At 31.4% G+C, this 19,889-nt stretch overlaps 3 protein-coding genes across 3 annotated transcripts in view; 1 reads left to right on the plus strand and 2 right to left on the minus strand.

The window, feature by feature from the left end:
* Positions 1–19,889, plus strand: part of LOC130622319 (serine/threonine-protein kinase Nek10-like) — an 83,589-nt gene that overhangs the window by 51,736 nt on the left and 11,964 nt on the right. The window contains exons 10-22 of the mRNA XM_057437773.1: positions 4,760–4,839; positions 6,068–6,154; positions 6,462–6,551; positions 6,930–6,969; positions 7,324–7,415; positions 13,216–13,264; positions 17,370–17,412; positions 17,751–17,812; positions 18,354–18,443; positions 18,584–18,606; positions 18,690–18,731; positions 19,005–19,107; positions 19,525–19,653. Of these exons, the coding sequence (XP_057293756.1) occupies positions 4,760–4,839; positions 6,068–6,154; positions 6,462–6,551; positions 6,930–6,969; positions 7,324–7,415; positions 13,216–13,264; positions 17,370–17,412; positions 17,751–17,812; positions 18,354–18,443; positions 18,584–18,606; positions 18,690–18,731; positions 19,005–19,107; positions 19,525–19,653 (930 nt within the window). The remainder of the gene's footprint in view (positions 1–4,759; positions 4,840–6,067; positions 6,155–6,461; positions 6,552–6,929; positions 6,970–7,323; positions 7,416–13,215; positions 13,265–17,369; positions 17,413–17,750; positions 17,813–18,353; positions 18,444–18,583; positions 18,607–18,689; positions 18,732–19,004; positions 19,108–19,524; positions 19,654–19,889) is intronic.
* LOC130622332 (uncharacterized) lies at positions 1,447–4,653 on the minus strand. Its single transcript, XM_057437788.1, has 7 exons — positions 4,512–4,653; positions 3,370–3,633; positions 2,786–2,961; positions 2,600–2,705; positions 2,295–2,487; positions 2,038–2,062; positions 1,447–1,829 (listed from the first exon to the last, which is right to left on the minus strand). Exons 2-7 carry the CDS (start codon positions 3,602–3,604, stop codon positions 1,524–1,526), a joined length of 1,041 nt encoding a protein of 346 aa, XP_057293771.1. The 5' UTR covers positions 3,605–3,633; positions 4,512–4,653; the 3' UTR covers positions 1,447–1,523.
* LOC130622338 (uncharacterized) lies at positions 10,073–12,322 on the minus strand. The gene is made up of 3 exons (XM_057437796.1): positions 12,079–12,322; positions 11,472–11,677; positions 10,073–10,943 (listed from the first exon to the last, which is right to left on the minus strand). Exons 1-3 carry the CDS (start codon positions 12,221–12,223, stop codon positions 10,932–10,934), a joined length of 363 nt encoding a protein of 120 aa, XP_057293779.1. The 5' UTR covers positions 12,224–12,322; the 3' UTR covers positions 10,073–10,931.

Here is a 19,889-nt window from a genome sequence, read left to right on the forward strand (position 1 = left end):
GACAATTAGCCATTTTTCCCTATGTGAATGTAAAACAAAAGCATGTAAAAGTTACTTTTCAAGTTAATAATTAATTTCAAAGTTTAGTTAAAGTAAAACTTATTACCAATTACCAATTAATTTGCAAACAAGATATCCAATTAACCTACTACCCCGGAGTTAATATTTGGCAAATATTTTTTTTAACTCTCTTTCTAAATGGGCAAACAGGATCGTTTGCAAGTACTCTGCAAGCTGGTAAGTTGCAATAGATTTAACTATGGCAGTGGTGCAGGCCAAACAACCAAGGTCGGAACAATCGGCTCCACGATCTAGAAAGGCCCAAAATATCATGAAATTGGGGCATGCTAAAGTCAGCAAATATTAGCATGCTTAAAAATTTGGGATCTAACCAAATAACCTTGGATCAAACGTCCGCTGTAAACTTTGACAAGTTTGGAGTGTGTGTGTTACTTGATAGAAACAAAGTATACTTTCCACTTATCCCCCATAAAAGTCTCACGAAAATGATGTGCACCAGTAATAATGTAAGACTACAATGTGAGATAAACCATTTGACCAGTATGTTTGCTGTATGAACTATTACAAAATTCTTTGTGAAATCTTCTTATAACAAATAACTGTATAGATTTTGCTCTCAGTTTTTTTTAAAAAGAACCTAGTTTATAGGAACCTTCCTAACCTAGACTATGCTCAGCCTGAATTTTTTCATATATTATTACTAAGATCATAATAAAGTAAGCTCTAATAACTACACGACGATTATATTGAAGCAGTTTTTTCCCTTTTTACCAATTTCCGTAATTTTTTTCACAATAACTTACCATCTAGCTAAAAAATCAACTTTATTTTCACAACTTGTTTGGAGAACACACATTAGAACAATTAAAGCTAAAAGTGGCCTCTGGCCTCAGTGGAGATTTAAACGAAGAAGTGTACCCTCGTTTTAATTGTCTAGCACCAGGAAGGAAAAATATGTTGTAAGACCATGTATATAGGTAAAAAATAGAAGAAAAATAATACTTGTATATCAAACTTATGGTTTTCATAAACAAATGATATGGCAGCCATTGCCATAGCAACCATAGGAATCACCTAAATATTGTAGCACTTGCATATTCTTAATACATCATTAAAAATTTTATCATTGAATTTAGGAAGCTCACAAACAAATAAGTGAAACAGATTAGCGGGTGAAAATACCTTTGAATCACAATGGAATTCACAGCTGTTGTGTTTTAAAAATGTTTTAAATGGTAAAGAAAAATTCCATTAGAATGTTACAGAGCATAACCCCATCAAATGGCAGTTCTTTGGATGTTAACATTTTTTGAAGAATATTTACATAACCATAAGTCAGAAAGAAAATTATTAAAAGTTACCGGACATGCCCTAATATACTTATTTAAGGTAAAAATTTTGTAGCACCACAATAAATAAACCACATGATCAGAAAGTTATATTACAGTTTGTTCATTACAAGTGTGTAATTTTTCATCTTAACTGTAAATGCGATTCCATAATCAGTATTGGTTTTGAATTTTAAAATTTTCATATTCATTATAGTTTTTTTGCTGTTTGATGGTATTACTTGTTGTATTATAATAATGCGTCTTTTCTTGGTTGATATTATATAAATCTTCATAACCGTCCTGACTAAGTTTATCGGGAACTTCATACTGTCCTTCAGCATTGTCTTCTACACCTCTTTTGGTATTCATAATTTCAGCAGGTACTTCATAATTGTCACACATTTTATATTGTTTATTTTCATCCAATGTTGTGTATGTTTCTTCAGCGTTGTATTTAATTTTTAGGCTTTGATAATTCTAAATTACAAAATTCGATGGTTTTACTGGGAAATTGTACCTTATTGGTTGGCTAGAGGTTTAAATTGTGAAAGCATTTTATGTAATACACCAACACAGAACATTCTGCTATGCTGAAGTATTTTTCTAAGCAGAACTAGAAAAAAATCAAGCTGTTTATGCTTGAACTGATTATTTTATTAGTGTTTAGTGTTAAAAATTATGTTACCTTTTCAAGCACGTCTTTTCTTCTTCTAAAAAAACAGGTAGTATAAACATTTAATTTGAAGAATTTATTTTTTTGGTAATTTTGTAAGTAAGAAAAATATGCATCTTTAACTACATGACAACGAAAATTAATATTGCGTAGTGTAAAAATATGAAGAATTTCTGTGTAATATGGCTACCTCCTGTTTAATATGGCTACCTCCTGTTTAATATGGCTACCTCCTGTAGAAGGAAACGCACAAAAGAAACATGTTTCACCTTGATTTTTTCTTTGTCAGAATAACAATAATGATGAAAATGATAACTATAATAACGGTTGGGATTATTACTGCAGCTAAGATTATGTAAATTCCTGAATCCCCTTTCGCACCAGATTCTTTTCTTGTTGTTGTTGTTGTTGTTGATGTTGCTTTTATGGTCAATACATCAATTACGTTAGATGCTAAGGGATCTAAATATAGAGAACAAGTAAATGTAAGGTCATGTCAGTAATATTTATGCGTCTTTATATACCATTTCTTATTTTGTTTGTTTGTTCTTATAACGTTAGAAATAGAACATACATTTTCTTTCTCCAGTAAATTTAATTAATATGTTAGTGGCGTTGTCAGAACCACATTTGTAGCTGTACAGAATTAACAGACCATTCCACATGCTTCGATTTTGTATCTAGAATGGTGGAAAAAAGGAATTGTATGAATGACTTAATGTTGAGAAGCATTCACTTGTCACATATTTACTGCTCTTACGGTAAATGTGTTGTTACGAAGGATTATATATTCTTTTGTTTTGATTGTGTTCCATTTTCCAGTTCCATTTGTGTAATTCCATATCGACGTGTAGGAGAGTTGTGCTGATGATTTGCAAGACTTTATTGTAATTTTTCTTTGATCGTTTTTGTAGGTAATATATTCAGATGCAGGACCTGTAAAAAATGAAAGAAATCATGTTGCTAAATATATAATAAATTGTCAGTCAGACAAATTGGAAAGTCTTGCAATTATTAAATCCCAATTTAGGTATCTGTGAAATTTTATTCCTTCACAAGTTGCATGAAATGGGTTATAAGCTCCATATCTTGAAGAAAATAGGAATATCTTTTCTATTAAATTAGAAAGTTCAGTATAAAATTCAATTGGGAAATAGATGTTTAATCTCTAGTAAGACCCCTGGATTACGCCCTATTCTGAACAACCCCCCCCCCCCCCCGGCCAAAGAAAATTGTATGTGGTAATTGTATAATACTGCGTGTAAATTAATTTGGAACTTACATTTTGAATAAAAGTTAATATAATTAAATGACAGTGTTTTCTTTAAATACATAGTTGTTTACCTTGTGTTGTGTGCAATTCTTCAAGTTTAAAACAGTGTGCACGTTTGAGGTGGTCTGATGTGAAAGCTGAACTCGTATTGCTACATGAGCAAGTCTTCCCTTCTTGTTCTTTAGAATAGGTATTATTGCATTTTATACCATAAACGACATCTGCCCCCTCTTTTCTATTAATCACAATGCTCTGAAGTCTTTCTGTGATGAGAAGCATATACCAGTAAATCCATATGAATTGCATATTCACTTTTCGCTATGTTTTGTTTTGTACTAAATAATAAGGCATGTAAAATCAAATGTTGCACTCCGTTTCAACTTTCTCATTTGGGTTTTCTTGAATATTTATTTGTGTTTTTGTGTTGTGTGAAAAGGGAACAGGTTATTAAAGCACGAAAAATGTGTTGTGTGAAAAGGGAACAGGTTATTAAAGCACGAAAAAGCAGTTGATTTTCGAATTTATTGACATAATAAAGAATTTAACCAAGATGATGAAAGTTTATTGATACAGTAGTTTTTTAACACGCAGATGGAGAACAATATTTAAGGAGAACACTCAAAACAATTGCTGACCCATAATTTAATTTTATGACGTAATTATGCTGCTGTTATGCACAGGTTTTGTAAATTTTTTTATAAATTTTAATTTTAATTTTAAAGTATAAAAAATCTGCATGCACCAGTTTTTTTTATTTTTTTGGAGGGGGGGGGGGGGGGGGGGGTTATAAATGACAAATTATGCATCGCTTAAGTTGGTGGTATCCCACTATTAAAACAATCAAATTCTTTTATCACATAATTTTATGTAAAGTTTAGTTTTTGAAAGAACTAAAATTGTTGCAGAACAGCTTTTAATGAAAACAAAATGTTTTGCATTGGTGCAACACGTAAGATATTGTACAACTGTGACACAGCAGTTTCAAACTTTTGATAGAAAACTTCAGAATAAAGTTGTTAACTAGATTCTGGTATTTAAATCTGTTAGAGGCTCTGAGCAAGGAAAATTCTATTTTAAGTCAAGATGATCAAAAAGAAAGTTTATTTGCAAATTAATTGTTAAATTTGCAACAAAACATGAGTGGAACAATAGTAGTAATTGTAGATTTACACAGTAATATTTAGTTGTAAACAAATGAAAAAGATATACTTACCAAATTATTCAAATATCACATACATTCTACTGTTGAATGATATTGATTCATAATAATTTAATAACACAAATTAGTTTCACTTACGTAAGGAAACAAATCATTTCTAAGTATCAGATTACGATTTCTTGTTATATTTTCTGGGACAACACGTCATCACTTTTCCATTAATTTATTTATTTACTTACTGTATTATGTTATTGTGTTCATCAGTTGTTATTTAATTCATTTAAAAAATATTGTATTTTTAGTCTTTGGTGTTATTATTATCATCCAATGATGTTCTCGTGTTACATTTGACTTTGTATGCTCTAATTGGTTTAACCAAGAGGTATGAATTTCTTTTGTGTCTTTCCTGTTTTATGACTTATACAAATAAAACATATCACAGTGTACTAATTTTAAACTTCTTACTGAAGATGATTTTATGTTCAAGTTATTGAGTATCTAAATGAGTTTAATTTGGTTAATGAGATTTTGATGGGCTGTTAAGCATCATGATAATGCTACCACATTATTATTATTATTATTATTCGTGTTAAAAGACATTTTCGACATCAACAATATTTTGTTTAAAAACAAATGGCTACTCTTTATTTATTTTTATTTTTTAAAGAACACCCTAACAACATTTTTCTTCTTTAAAGTAAGGAAATAAATAAATGGATTAAAGTAAATAATCACACCATCATATGTATTATTAACAGAATTAGCAGAGCTAATCATATGTTTTCTTTCAAAATATTCTAATTTATACTAATTTCTCAGAATTATAGGATATGTTATTTCTTAAGTAGCAATCGCTTCAAGATGCACAAACTTGTAATTTAATATTTTAAACAGAACGACAGTTTTTTGTTAATTCATGGTGACCACTTCCATAAAATCTCTTAAAGGACCAAAAAAATAAAGACCCTCCTAAAAATCTCCTAAATAACCTAAAATCGGGACCCAAAATATTGTTCCCTCATTTTATTTTTAAATAGCAACTTTTTATTCTTATGTTTTTATGTAGCAAAAAATTAAGCATGACTTGAATGAAAAGCTTTTCTCGCATTCAAAAAGTAAAGGCCTGATTTTTAGTAACTCGTTATTACCACCTAAAGTTGGTGTCAATATCTAATAATTTTTAATGTTTTCTCACAAAAACTGTCCCCAAGACCTCCTAAATTCTCATAAAATTTGAAATTTTGAATCTGTAGCCACATTGTAAAGCAGCTAATATGAAATATAGGTTATTAGATACAAAGGACATTGTCGTTGAAGGTTATCATTCATCAGTATATAAGACTGCTTCAGTTTTACTTACAGAATTTTATGGATATAAGTCAGCTTGAGGCCAAAATAATGAAATGATCAAACAATGCCTACCATGGATTTCAGATATTAAATTTAACTGACAATTTTAGCTTTATAAATCTGGCCCAAAGCAAATTCATTTTTAATAACTGGTTTTCCTAGAGGAATCCTTTTAAACGCCATAAATGAGTTTCATAAATTGTATCCTGTGATGTGGAACAAGTTGAACTGTAAAAGTTGTGCCATGTGTTCGATTTTAGCGAGGAACCAAAAGCAATAATATGTGAATTGAATTGTGTGGAAATATTAATTCAAATTGTGGAAGATTATGATGTGACATCAAAACAGTAAGTATTATATTAACTACTTTGTAAGTGTTAGGTATATTTCTTTCCCATTGGATGTTGTAACAGAACAACTAACAATGTTTAATTCGTAGTTACACCTGAAACATTTACCTGTTTTTAATGTGTGAAAAATGGGCTAAAATTTACATGTTTAAAACAAAAAATCAATTTCGAAATTTGTAAATTTTAAATTAAACAATTCTGCAGTATTATTTAGTAAGTTTACTTAAAACTGTGTAAAGTTTATAACATTTACCTCAGCAGCGACAAAAATTTTCCTGTATTGTTTTATTATTCTTGTTAACAGACTTGCTGTCACGTTGCTGAGACAATTGTGTACTGACTTAAGCATAAGAGAACAAGTTAAAGTATTTCACGGAATACCGGTCCTGCTCAGGTATGCTATCAAATCCTTTAGATTACTAGATTCAGCAAATCCTTCTTACAAAAAAAATCATCATGTTAGCTAACCACCAACTGATGGTGCGACTTTACAACTTTCTGTTTTAAAGTACTCTCATGTCTGTGATTTATTGGCCACTTGGATTCGTGGCTTTAAGGCTCTGTGGTTTTACGGTAGCTTTGCGGTGTAACAGCAGAATATGTAAACAAAGTTATTGCATTGCTCCACGAAGCCAGCTGTTTTATTTGATGGAAACATGATGGAGCCTGCATTAAATATTGTAAAGTTTTACCTTGCATGAGTACTGTTATTCGTGCTCTATAGGACACTCTGTCTCAGAGACTTTTTAAGTAACATTGTGTATGTTTTCAGTTTATTGAGGAGTGACACGCTGAAGTTGTTATGGAATGTGGTGAGTGTTTTTAGAGGTTCAATGTATCTAAAAAATTTAGAGAAATATACGTGTGATGATTTTTTCAATAGCTGGTTCATTATTTAAGGCAGCATACACCATTCATTAAATAGAGAAGTTAATTATTTTTAACCTAGAATATTTTTATTAAAAAAATTGAGCAGTTTGAATTTCTCCAAACCTTACAAAAACCTTACATGGGCATCCCATGTATATAAAATTCTGTCTTTGTCACAATTTAAAAAAACATAACGACATATTTTGACCTAACCTGTATGAAATCTCACTTTCACTTAATCTATTGTTTCAGTGTCATTGCATGTTTCAGATTATGCTTGATTATAATTTGTGTAGGTTTGGATATTGGTGCAGTTAGCAGAAGATAGTGATACCAGCAATGAGATTCGCTTGCTGGGTGGCATTCCACTTTTGATTGCTCTACTACAGTAAGTCTTCCATTCAATCGACATCCACGCTCTTGTTACACGCTCGTGTTCTGTTTTATATATTTGCACATCCACGTCTCACAAAATCTAGTATAACTAGTCGTTAGCCCGTGGAAAATTCACGGGTTCGCCCGTCCTTTTTATACCGCATTGCGTGCTTCTCGCTATTGCGCAGCTAAGCTACCATTTTGCGTGACGGACGGACGGACGGACGGACGGACAGACGTATACGGGCATTATATTATAGATTTTTGGTCATCAAAAAAGTGTGACCTCGGTATTAAAGGAAGGTGAAAAAGAATAAAAATATGATATGACATCTCTGTTTTAGTATGGAAGTTAACACTAAATGTGAGTTTATAAAAACAACAACTTTTTTGTGACATTTTTTTATATCATTGCAAACTATGGATAACTAATTTATTCTAAAAAAACAGTTCTGGAATTCTTGCCTCCTTCGTCATCACTGTGCATGTGTTTCAGTGTGTGCATTATTTTTTTTCAACTTTTCTGGTCCCGCGTCATTTTCATGCTCTTCTTTCCTAAAGACATTCTCATGCTCTTCTCTCCTAAAGACAAAACATAACTACATAATGACGTGTTAACACGAACAATCTTTCCTAACATCTTTATTAAAAGATGGTATTTAGTTCTGTTAACAGAGCATGAAGGTGCTGTCTAATAAATATAATCATAAGCCACAATTCTTTTGCAAACCATTTTATGAAAAAAATGTTGAATCCATGAATAGAGTTTCTTATTTTGTATGTACAGAAATTTAAAATGTGCTACTTATCATAAAATGGTTTGTTGTTAATTTCATTAAAAAAGCTGGAAATAAAACGTTTTGCACGAATAAACAACAACAATAACAAAGTTCAATTAACCGTGGCTTAAAAAGCACACTTGTCACTGTAAATAAAAATTGGTCTACAGTTGAAATTCTAAGCTAATAAATTTGTCTCATTTTTCTGCACTAGCCAATTATGAATGTAAATAATAAGTTTTGTAAACTGCAAAATATAGTTTTTTTTAATAAATGTTTTATAGTCGCTGTTGTTGTAGAAAATTATAAAAAAATATAATCCACTTTGCCTGTCACAGACGGACAGACAGACAGGAGTAGTGTATTAGTATATAAGATATGTTGTTCAACATACCAAGAAACTATAATTGTCGTATCCTTCTGCATTGTTTTCTTGGTCATAATCCTTATCGTGTATCCAATATCCTGTTTGTTCGCAGAAATATTCAGCTTCTTTCGATTTGCCAACATTAAAAGATTGGCAATGTGGATTTTTTACACAAATTTCACGACAATCTTCGACACCTCTTGTAGATTTGATTAAGATTGGGTCCAATGTTTTCGTCCCTATGCAAGAAAAACACAAATTATTATTGATCATATTGTTTAATTCTTCGTGACTTACTGTAAAAAATGTACAAAGTTACCTTTGAACCAGATCTGCTTTGTTTTTACCATTGTTACTGTAAAGAATTCTTGAACGTTTTCTTTTGTTACATTGGTATGAAAGAAAGTACCTGCAAACGATGCAGGTATTAAACACATCGAGAATAAAACAGAAATCAACATTGCTTTTCCTTTTAAAGTCTGTTTTTTTTTCGTCTTTACTTCCTTTTCTCGATAGAAACAGTTTTGAAATGTTTTCTAAGTATCAAAAAGGTACGATTCACAATTGATAGCACATTTTCAAGTAAATACTCTTGATGAATTATTGAAACCTGCATACAAAGCCATGGTGAATATCGAACATGGTTGGTGTGTCTCTAGGTTAATTGGTTACATGAATAAACCACCTTTCTATTATGCATTGTTTTTGCTTTTGATTGTTAATATGTAATTGGTAAGTGGTAAAGACACGTTCTGGCATAGTTTATTTTTATATGTACTACTTCAAACGTACTAAGTGAAAGATAGCTAAATTTGGTTTCTTGGGAGGTAATTTTTGCTTGCTATTGTGGAGTAATTTTTGCTTGCTATTGTGGAGTAATTTTTGCTTGCTATTGTGTAGTAATTTTTGTTTGCTATTGTGGAGTAATTTTTGCTTGCTATTGTGGAGTAATTTTGACTAAATTAGTTATTGGCAACTACTACTAAAAGCGTATTAAATTCTTTTCTGTAATTATTATAAGTTATTATATCTTTGTGTTTGTCTTCAAAAAGTTACAACTTTATAATATATTTTCCACCATTATATTTCTTTTACTCCTTACCAGTTGTCTACTTTTTAATAAAGTTAAAACGTTGATAGTGAGACGACTTTAGATTTTTGTATCTTTTTTGTTCTGAAAATGGTTCTGTGCTGAGGTTATAAAACTGACATGTATTGATTTATGGGACAGAAAAACCTTTTTTTTCAAAAATCTTTAAGTAATTTTTAAAATTGTCTTATTTGCAGAGCTGGATAGCACATTTTTAATTTCAATATTTCATCTGCTTTATCCATTTAATAAGAAAGCGCAACAAATAAAAAACTGGTGTGTATGGAGAACCTGTACGGAGGAGTGCACCAAAAATATTAGCTTTTTTTAAAACAAAAAAGAGAATTGCTTGATTGCAAAATTCAAATCTTAAAATGTACCAAGGTAACAGAAATGGTAAAATAATATTTAATACAGAAATAAAAAATAAAAAATTAATATTTTGTATGGCTGTTTTATATTCACGAATATATACAAAACTCTTTAAAAACTCTCTACATTTAGCGTCGTATTATGATTATCATAATGCATTTAAATAATGCCCATCCCTGAATAAGTGCCCATCTTTGATTAAGTCCCCAATCTAAGAAGTCAAATTTTAAATTGATGGAGCAGTGGTACAAAAATTCAATAATTTAACATGAAGTAAAAGGAACTTTTTTTTTTGGAAAAAATAAAAACAGTGCATTTTTTAATTTTCTCCTCTACAATTAAATAAGTTCAAAAAGTTTCTTAATGGAGTTAACTCAATACATTACTGTTTCTATTAAGGCTTGTTTCTCATTGAGTCTAAAATAACAATAAAAACCGATTAGTATTACAAGTTAGTTACCAGTTCTTTGTGTGAACAGCAAAAATGGTGGCTGCTTCATGTTTTTGTCACTCAATTATTATGCATTTTTTTATTTAGTTGGAAAACTTTGATGATAGAAAATTCAGTGATTTTTTTTTCACAGATTAAAAAACTGGAAAAATTATAGAAAGTTAGATCAGAGAAGAAGCACAATGAAAATTTGAAAACAGGAAGGACAAGGCCTCATTGGATTGCTTATGGCAGTACATTTACGATTGACAAAAGGCTTCAGTTTGTTATCCATTTCTAAATTACTTTTTTGTTTTCAACCCACTAAACATTTCTTATCAGTTGTAAATGATGAGCTCCGGCAAGTACTTGATTTCACCATACATAATCAGGTTCAGTTTTGTTTTGAACTCGTCGAGAAACAAGCATCTATATTACATTTTAATAATATATTAATATAATATATTTACTATACATTTTTTCCCTTTTTATTAACGCCGCTTCTAAAAGAAGAAGTACACATTTTGAATATAATGTTTGTTTCTAATAAATCAAGGGACTTAATCCTCAATCTTAAAGAGCTGCGGTTCCCAGTTAAACCCTTTTTAAGAACCATAGTGTCTGTTAGGATTCTTATTTGCAAGAGCTTATGTACAATGCTTGATAGATGCAAGCATTGATGGAAAAAACATAACATGCGAACTTTCATTAAAAAAAATTAATTGTAAGATTCCGTATATTATTTAGTTTTGTTTTTTCCTTTATTTAAATTTAAATTAGCAGAATTCAAAGAATTTTTATTTCAACATTTTCCTACCTCACACTAGGCTTAAAGCTCATTGTTATTTTGAACGTTTTAAGAAGGATTCACAAAACAAAATTCAATGTAATAAACGCGTTTGTTATTTTATCTGGGGGTTTCGCTTAATCAAAAATTCCAGTAAAACAAAATTATATTATTTCTACTAGATCAGTGAAAAAACATTTTGCTGTAGAGCGTGTGACCACTTTGACAACCTTTATATACGTACCTGAAACGAAAAATTTCGGTGGCCATGTGCACTAACTCTTTCGACACCTGGGTCCATAAAATGAATCGTAGTAAGTGTACAGAAGTACTCGCGTGGTCCTGAACTTACAATATTGAATGACTGACAAGAGGTTTCTTTGAAACAAAGATGCATGCAGTTGGGTTGAGAGTCAATGAGAGTTGAACGAATTATTTCTTCAGGTGAAGCTGGAAGTAGAAGATATAGTTCTTTGTAATTAATCGGAAATACTAAAATTACAAGAATAAACCTTTTCCGAATTTCATAAATTATAATAATTATCACGTCATCCAAAATTTTGAAATGGTTCTATGCTCTTTAATAAGAATACTCAGATAGAATATCAAATTATCATGACAATTAAGTTTTTAAAGCAATATAATTCTTAGAAAGCTCGACTATATGAAGGGTTTCACCGTTCTACCTTTCCCTAAGGAAGTTAGGGATAAGAATAATTTTTAGTATCAACGTTCGAGCGGGCAGTAAAGGTTGCACTGTCACACATGATAGTTCTGGATCAGACGTTAGACTTATGTAAAGGCTCAGTAGATGTGTTTTTGATGCCATTGTTAGAGTAAGAATAGCACACCTCTGAACCAGGTATTTTCATGAACTTTCATTGTAGCTGCATAGAAGTCACCAAAATTGTAAAATGTTTCACCAGCCAAAACAGATGTGGAACATGCCAGTAATACCAACAACCAAATCAACGACAACAATTTATCGCATGCCATGGTGCATTGAATTCTTAAACTGTTATAAAGATTTATCTCAGCAAGTGAAAAATAAACGATAAATGAATGAATGTGTTTTTTAAAAAATTGAATGATTAGTTAAATAATGTAGATCGGTTATTTGTGTGTGTTCAGTAAATAGATGAAAACCAATACATTTTATACATTAAATATTAAAGTGTTATTTCTATGAACTCTAATTTTTTTATTTTCATTCATAATATATATTCTTTTTATTTAAGGATTCTGTTACATGATGTAACTATATTTACACTCAAAAGACTATACGTTTCTCTACCCATTTATTTTTCTTCCCCCTCTCCATTTTTTATTCCCCCCTCCCCGTTTTGGTATCCTTCCATTAAGTTGCAGAACCCGTCCCCTCACATGTAAGCCAATTATTTATTTGCTGCACCACGGCAAATTTATTATAGAATTTATTACAAGACTGTCAAACGCAATGTCACAAACTGGCATATGTCAATCAAATGCAAAGAAAGGGTGAAAGATTGGAAACAAATGATTTCACAGCGAAAATTCTCCTACAATATGAGATCTTAAGATTTGAGCAAAATATTAAAATAATTTAAAACAACTGTAATTAATTTTTACAAACTATCATCCACCCTTCCATTAATCTCACACCCCCTGCCCCATGAGCCCAAATTTAGCAGCTACATATTACCACGTTGTTTTTCAATGTGTTGTTGCTTTCACTGTTCTTCTTCCTATATCATGATGAGCGAGGAAAGTGATAGTTTGATTTTAAAGGTGTTTATTTCTATTTTGCGTTATTAAATATATGAAAATTAACCTTTTTTATTTTAAGCAGTTTATTCATATTTTTATTTCTTATTTTCTCTATTTCTATCAGCGACCATTGTGACAAACCTTTCTGATTTTCCTCCCCCCCCCCCCCAACGTATTAGTTTGCTTTGTTACAAACAATATTTTCTAACTCAATAACCTCACTAGTATCTGTTATGTTGTAGGAATGGTGAGTATGCAGTTGAAGAAAAGAATCTAGAAGGTTCTACAAGTGTAAGTAGTTTTAATTTAGTTGAATATATAGTTTCCAAAATTAATTTTCTGTGTGAATACACCTTCTTTTAAATGAAAAAGCATCATTGTGGTGAGACTAAATGTGTTTTTTATTTTACACCATTTTAGTCTTTTTCTAAAGAATATTTTGATATCTTGAAATCATAGAAATTAATGATATCAACAAGCTTCTAGACAGAGCATGTTCTATAGCTGTTCTTAATTTTAGCTGATCTCTACGTTCTTAAAACGTGACTTTTTACAAAAAAATATAACGAAACAATTTTGAAGTACTTTCTCTATGGTAGTCCAATAAATAATGTCTCATATTTTAAATATTGCTATTGAGCGATGAATGAGTTTGTAAAGAATCACAGATTCAATTATTTAAAACTAAACTGTTTGTTTTGTTGTCGCTACTCGATACTGTGTGAAACATTCAAAAAATATTTTACCTTTGAAGTAATAAGCTGCTGAAAAATGTTTGAATGTTAATTGTGAATTTAACCAAGAATGGCCATACATCATAACTAAATAAAAGTTTAGAATCTGGCTTTGGCTAAAGTTGATTTATCCACATTTTCTCTGTTATAACACGCTTGTCACGATTTTATAGCCATAATACTATTATCTTCAACCAAAAATATTTAGCTTCAACAATTTCTCTTTAAATTAAAATTTCGTGAATATTTAGTTAATTCTGCCCAATATAGCTTTTGTGCTAAGCGCTTGTGAAATATACAGAAAGAAATAAAAAAAGGCGCATAAACTAAAAAAAAATCTCCCATCCGCATAGCGCCCCACCCTGAGAGCTCTAACTTCTGATAGCATTTTTGTCAACCTCGTCCCCAGGCCCATTTTTCTCTTTTTGACGATCTTGGACAGCGAGAAGAAATGACCCTGGGCCACACTGGTCAGTTCTGAGATTTGATTAGTGTTTCTCAAGTTTCCGTTAATTATGAAGATAATTTAATTTATGCGTAAAAAATTGAATAATAACAGAAAAACAATAATGTCGGCTAAGTTTATGTGCGAACGGGACGCTGGAATGTTTATGTTCTGCTGGACTGAATTTATTTTTGTGAAAAATAAAATATTTGGCATTGTTGATATAGCTTAACGTGCAAACAAAATTAAATAGCTTTTAGTTGTACTTTTAGAGACTGTTAAAGTAAGGTTCTGTTTTTTTTTGCAGTGCAGTTGAGGAGGTAGCTACTAGACTAGAGCTAGAAAGGCTAGATATGCTAGCTTTTGTGCACATGGTGTAGTAAAAAACACAATGAAGGTTTCCTTGAAGACATGTTTAGCAGCTATCTGGCTAGCTTAAATACAACACAAGGTATATACAGGTATACATAACAAATCCTATTTCTCCTGAACAGACCTTATTTTACACTCTAGCTAATATTCTTTCGGTGCAGAGCACATAAACAAAAAATTAAAATCATATGCTGTTGATTTGGTTGAAAAAGATTAAAAAACTGGATTAAGAAGTTCATACCATTTAATTAACTAAATAGTTATACGCTTAATTAAATCGGTTACGGATTAAATAACAATCGATTTTACAGATTAAATAACAATTTTCTCTGACTGCATGAAATGCAACATCCTGTGTTTTATGACTTTACTCTCTTAGTAAAGCAACAAACATAAATTTATTGAAAAAAGTCAATTGGTTTGACCATAGTGGCCATTTAGTTGTAAATGAGTTTCCAGGTACCCGTTTTGTGAAAACCAAAAGTGTAATATGATGAAAAAGAAGGATGAAAAAGAAAGATATTGAATTAAAACTTGTTAGGAGATGCTTTTAGGCTGGTCTGATGGGATTAGCATAAAAAATGATTCTGTAATAGCTATACTTTTCGAATTTAGGCATTTAAAGCAGGGCGATAAGATTTTTTTAAAAGACAATTATAAATTTTGACCTAACAATTGTAAAATCTTTTACACAATACGATTTTATTTAGGTGTATATGCACGTTATGACAATAACAGACAAAAGGAGCCAGTTATTATATACGTCAAAACGTATGTATCTGGTCTGTATCTGACTGACACATGGTTACGTTGATGACTCAGTACTAGTATAATATATAGCTACACCATGCCACTATAATGCCAGCGTGATAAAGCCTCAACTTAGGTTTATAGAGTTCACGTCAGCAATAAGTCGCCCGCAAGACAAAAATGAATTAGAAACACTGCATGTGTCTAAAAAAAAACTAAAAACTTAATTAGCTAGCCTTGTGGTAGAGCGTTCGCTTTCAGTGCGGAAGGTCTTGGGTTCAAACCCCACCGAGTCATGTCAGAGACTATAAAAGTGTGATTCTATCCTTTCTGCTTAGCGTTCAACATGAGAATAGGGTTGATATCTTAGGCGGCTGTCTAGTTGAGTGATTTTTTTTGTGCTTGCACAACTTTCGTAGCTCAAATGGCTTTAAATGTGCTAGGACTTCCTTCGCAGGACCCTTGTTGATAGCAGTACCAACAGGAACTGAAGAGGCTATCCTGGGTAAATAATTTCAATAATAAAATAATAATAGGCATCTTTAGTAATTCTAATCACAAAACCCTCTGATAATTCTGTGGCTTGGTAGCTAGCTATAGCTAGCTAAAAGTACTTTCACTTTTAACTATAATATGAAATAAAGATAGCTAAAAATCATAATTAAAAAAGTTTATAGCTAGCTACCTTGGTTTGCACAACCTTTGTAGCTACAAAAGTACGCCTTGGACCTTTGCTAGCTAACTAGCATAGATGGCTGAAAACTTTAAAATAAGTATATATTTAAAACTTTTTTGTAGCCAAAAAAGTGAAGGCAACACTGCAATCATGTTTTCTTGAAGCAAAAACTCAAAACGCTTTAGCTAACTTGTTTCTGTTTAAAAATAAAACTCTATCCTTGATTTCGATCCAAGATTGTTTTGCATAAATTATAGCAATACGGTGTTCTCGGCGGTCCGCATGCAATTCCTAACAAAATGACCAAATTTTGCATAAATTGGAAATCAGCACGAATCGTGCTGATTTTAACCAGCCTGGCCCAGGGTTATTTCTTCGCGCCGTCTAGGATATCAAAAAAGCGAAAAATTGCCCTGGGAACGAGGTTGCATTTTTGTTTTCTTTAAAATGTTAACACGAGTTTTTTAAATCATACAGCTTTGTGTGCGGAATTTTTTTGACTTTGAATATTTTTCTTTTAACAGCAGCTAGATGCAGCATAATAGGCTAATGAGATTTCTTTTAAAACAAACGAAAGGCTATTGTGAGAAAAGTATGAAGAAAAAAAAAATTCCCGCACACGCTTTTGATGCGAGCAACCCAAGGTTTGTTTTAAAACAGAAGTCAATAAAAAAAAATCATAAGATTGTAAAAAGTTGGGTCTCGTGAAAGCTGCTGTTTTTCTTCTTATTTGCATATTTATAAACGAGTATACCTGCTTACCCAGATTTTCAGAAAATAACAAAGAAAGTTCGTGTAGACAACACACCAACTGAAAACTCCATCTGTTCGAACGGCTGAAAAAGAGTTACTGCCACCTCAAAACATGGTTGTGACATCAATTGTGTCATAACACCCAGAATCTTTTTGGTCCCAATTGGGTTAGAAATTAAAATTTCATGTTTTATATTTAAGTATTTATTTAGGATTCCTGTGTTCTGCTTTACTGAACACATTCTTTCGTTTGAAATGCCGGAAGTACAACACTAAAAAGGATTGCTGCCAATCCACATCCTTCCGAGACCGAAAAAAAAAACGTCAAAGTTATTTATTCAAATTCTTACAAATAAAGATATATTAGATAATAATTGGTTTTCTCCGAAAATAACCAAGGATGCGATTTCAATGTATTGCACAGTGTTTTTGTATTGTAGAAGAGTACAAAAATTCTAAAAGATCTCTATTATCTATTAATAGAAATCTTTCCAATTACTTTGTGGTTGAAATCGTTTCAAACTCCATTTTTATCAATCTATATTAAGTTGGCCATTTTTTTTATACCATTCACATTTAAGCAGCTAGTAATGAAAGAAGCTAAACTGTATAAAAGAAAGTTTAACAATGAAATAAAACTTTAAATTATACTATTTCATGCTTTAGATTGAGAGCGTACCCATCGAACAAAAATTATCTTTGAAAGCAGGTAATGAAAATCACTGTTTTATGTCTGGTTATACTTTTCAACTGATGGAGAACAACCACAACAAACTTAATAAAGATTGACCTCCTTACACCAAAAATATTTTCATACCTATATTTTCTTTAACGAAGAAATTAGTTTGTGAATAATTCAGTCTGACGTTAGTCGTTATTTCTTAGAGATATATATAATTTTACGGGGACATGGAGTTACGTACACCCTTCTTTATCTATTTGTCTTTTTTTAAAAACAAAGAGAAATGCATAAAATAATTTACATCTGATGTCCTTTTGTGTTTTTTCCTATGACATGAAGTACCATGTAAGATTTCATTTTTTTAGCTGTGTGCGCTGCATTGACTGAACTTGTTTTAAATGACATTAATGCCCGCCATGTTGTCCAGGTAAGATTCTACACTCAAATCAAAATAGCTGGATTGTTTTATTAGTTATAAACAGCTAATCAAAACGTGATATTTCGTTATGCTAAAAGCATTTTATTGTAAAGATTACTTATAACTGTGATTTAAATAAACAACTAACCAGCAACCAGACTTAGTGACAAGTTTACCAGGCGTTGAGATGCTATTTTTTATAAAAACTACATGGGTGAATAAAGATAAAAGCAAATAGTAAGATTTCGTCTCTTAGATAAAATAAAGATTGCTCTCAGTTTTTACTTTCCTTACTTCTTCATTTACTCGAAATCATTCTGTCAGAGACTTCATTATACATATAAATGTCTAAGTTACCTCAGTTTTAATGATTTAAATGATTGCACCATTTGGTGTGTCCTTAACGTAGTTTTTAATGTAGCAATTGTTATCACTGGCAATGACATTACTGCTCGTGACAGGTGAAGCAACAAGCTCCTAGTGATAGTTGTGGGAGATTTACTTTTGCATTTTTCCATGTCTAAAGTTTATAACACTTGGTGTATTTCAGGCTAATGGAATCTACCTTGTTGCAATGCTTGTCTTTTATGAACAAGGTGATGGTGATGATCACATCAAATCAGCTGAGCAGCAGTTACAAGTGAGATTTCTTTATTTCTAACCTTTTATCTTGAAGTTTGAAGAAGTACTTGCTAATGCTATGTTTTTTCACCTTTGTTTATTTTGAATTGATGAATATAAGTTCTTAAATATTTTAATACGCTTCTGTTTTATGTTTAGAAAAATGCATTCAGAGCTCTTAGGTAAGACTTGAGCTATTTAATTCAGATGTGCTCTTTGAATATATTTTTTCTGTATTTTTTATTTACACATATTTTTATTATAGATTTCTTTTCAGTATGGAAAGGAATCGTCAGCTATTTAAAAGGTATTTCATCCGCTATTGTATGTGACCACCTTGTTGTCAGTAATAGCAACAGGGTTAACACGTCTAAATTCTCTTCATCCTCTTCATCGTCGTCGTCAAAATTGCTGTTGTCTTCGTCGTCGTCATCGTTATTGTTATTGTTGTAGTTTCGATGTTCTATTACCTTTTTTTCCCGATATTATTTCCCTTCTCATCACCAACTGTATTAAGACCATTGTGTTTTTTTTCACATTTATTTAATGTCGCTGTTGTTTTTATAATTTTTATTTTCAGATTATTTCCAGTGGAATTATTCGAAATTTTCATTGATGTTGGACACTACCAGAAAGATCTCGATTCATACAGCCACCTGGTGGATTCATTTAATTCTTTGCCGGTATGTCATTGGAGAACTATTCACTCTTATATCATTTCAATGTTTGCTAATACAATTCATTAAAATGCATTGCAAAACAAAATAAGAAAAGCTGTACGGGGAACAGTTCTAAAAACTCAAAGTGGGTACGAAACACTAAACGTGCGCTAGCGTATTTTCCTTGATTGAACATACAGCGGAATTTCTTTATCTCAACTACTCTCTATCTCAAATTTCTCTCTATCTCGAACTAAAGTCTCGGTCCCTTTGTGGTCCGCCTAAGGTATGTTCCTTTCTTTATCTCTAACTTTCTCTATCGCAAACATTTTTTTGGTTCATTGCGAGTTCGAGATGAGAAATTCCATTGTATATAATGGATCAACAAAAGGCGGGTGCAAATATTGAAAATATCTGAGTTTTTCTTTCATCAATTACTAGGAACACGATCTGCTGGAGATGAAACAAAGAGTTCAAGAAACCAATCAGAACAAAGCACCTAGCTCGTATATACAACAGTATGCAGTATATGAACATCTTGGATCTGGTGCTTTTGGAAGTGTGTACAAAGTAAGGATTATGTTTCGTTACCGTTTATAAGAAAAATGTAATTAAAAATGTAAAGAACTACAAAATAATTCCCAGATGCATTTTTATTTCAAACTAGTCGTTAGCTTGTAGAGAAATCCATGTTACGCCTGAAGTACATATTTTGGTCATCAAATTTTCGTCGTACAAATTGACTTGTGGATCTGTGCTAGAGCGTTCACTTCCAGTGCGGAAGGTCTAGTGTTCCGGTCATTATT

The sequence above is a fragment of the Hydractinia symbiolongicarpus genome, chromosome 12, assembly GCF_029227915.1.
Source record: "Hydractinia symbiolongicarpus strain clone_291-10 chromosome 12, HSymV2.1, whole genome shotgun sequence".
In the NCBI taxonomy this organism is placed as follows: domain Eukaryota; kingdom Metazoa; phylum Cnidaria; class Hydrozoa; order Anthoathecata; family Hydractiniidae; genus Hydractinia; species Hydractinia symbiolongicarpus.

What these genes read in the sequence shown, in the direction of transcription:
- LOC130622332 (XM_057437788.1), bottom strand. Translation starts at nt 3,604, where the DNA reads ATGCAATTCATATGGATTTACTGGTATATGCTTCTCATCACAGAAAGA. An exon ending in CTGACAAAGAAAAAATCAAG is followed by an intron (nt 2,063 to 2,294) that starts GTGAAACATGTT and finishes CTGTTTTTTTAG; the next exon opens with AAGAAGAAAAGACGTGCTTG. An exon ending in GAAAAGACGTGCTTGAAAAG is followed by an intron (nt 1,830 to 2,037) that starts GTAACATAATTT and finishes TTTGTAATTTAG; the next exon opens with AATTATCAAAGCCTAAAAAT.
- LOC130622338 (XM_057437796.1), bottom strand. Translation starts at nt 12,223, where the DNA reads ATGGCATGCGATAAATTGTTGTCGTTGATTTGGTTGTTGGTATTACTG. An exon ending in TGAAAATACCTGGTTCAGAG is followed by an intron (nt 11,678 to 12,078) that starts GTGTGCTATTCT and finishes TTCTACTTCCAG; the next exon opens with CTTCACCTGAAGAAATAATT.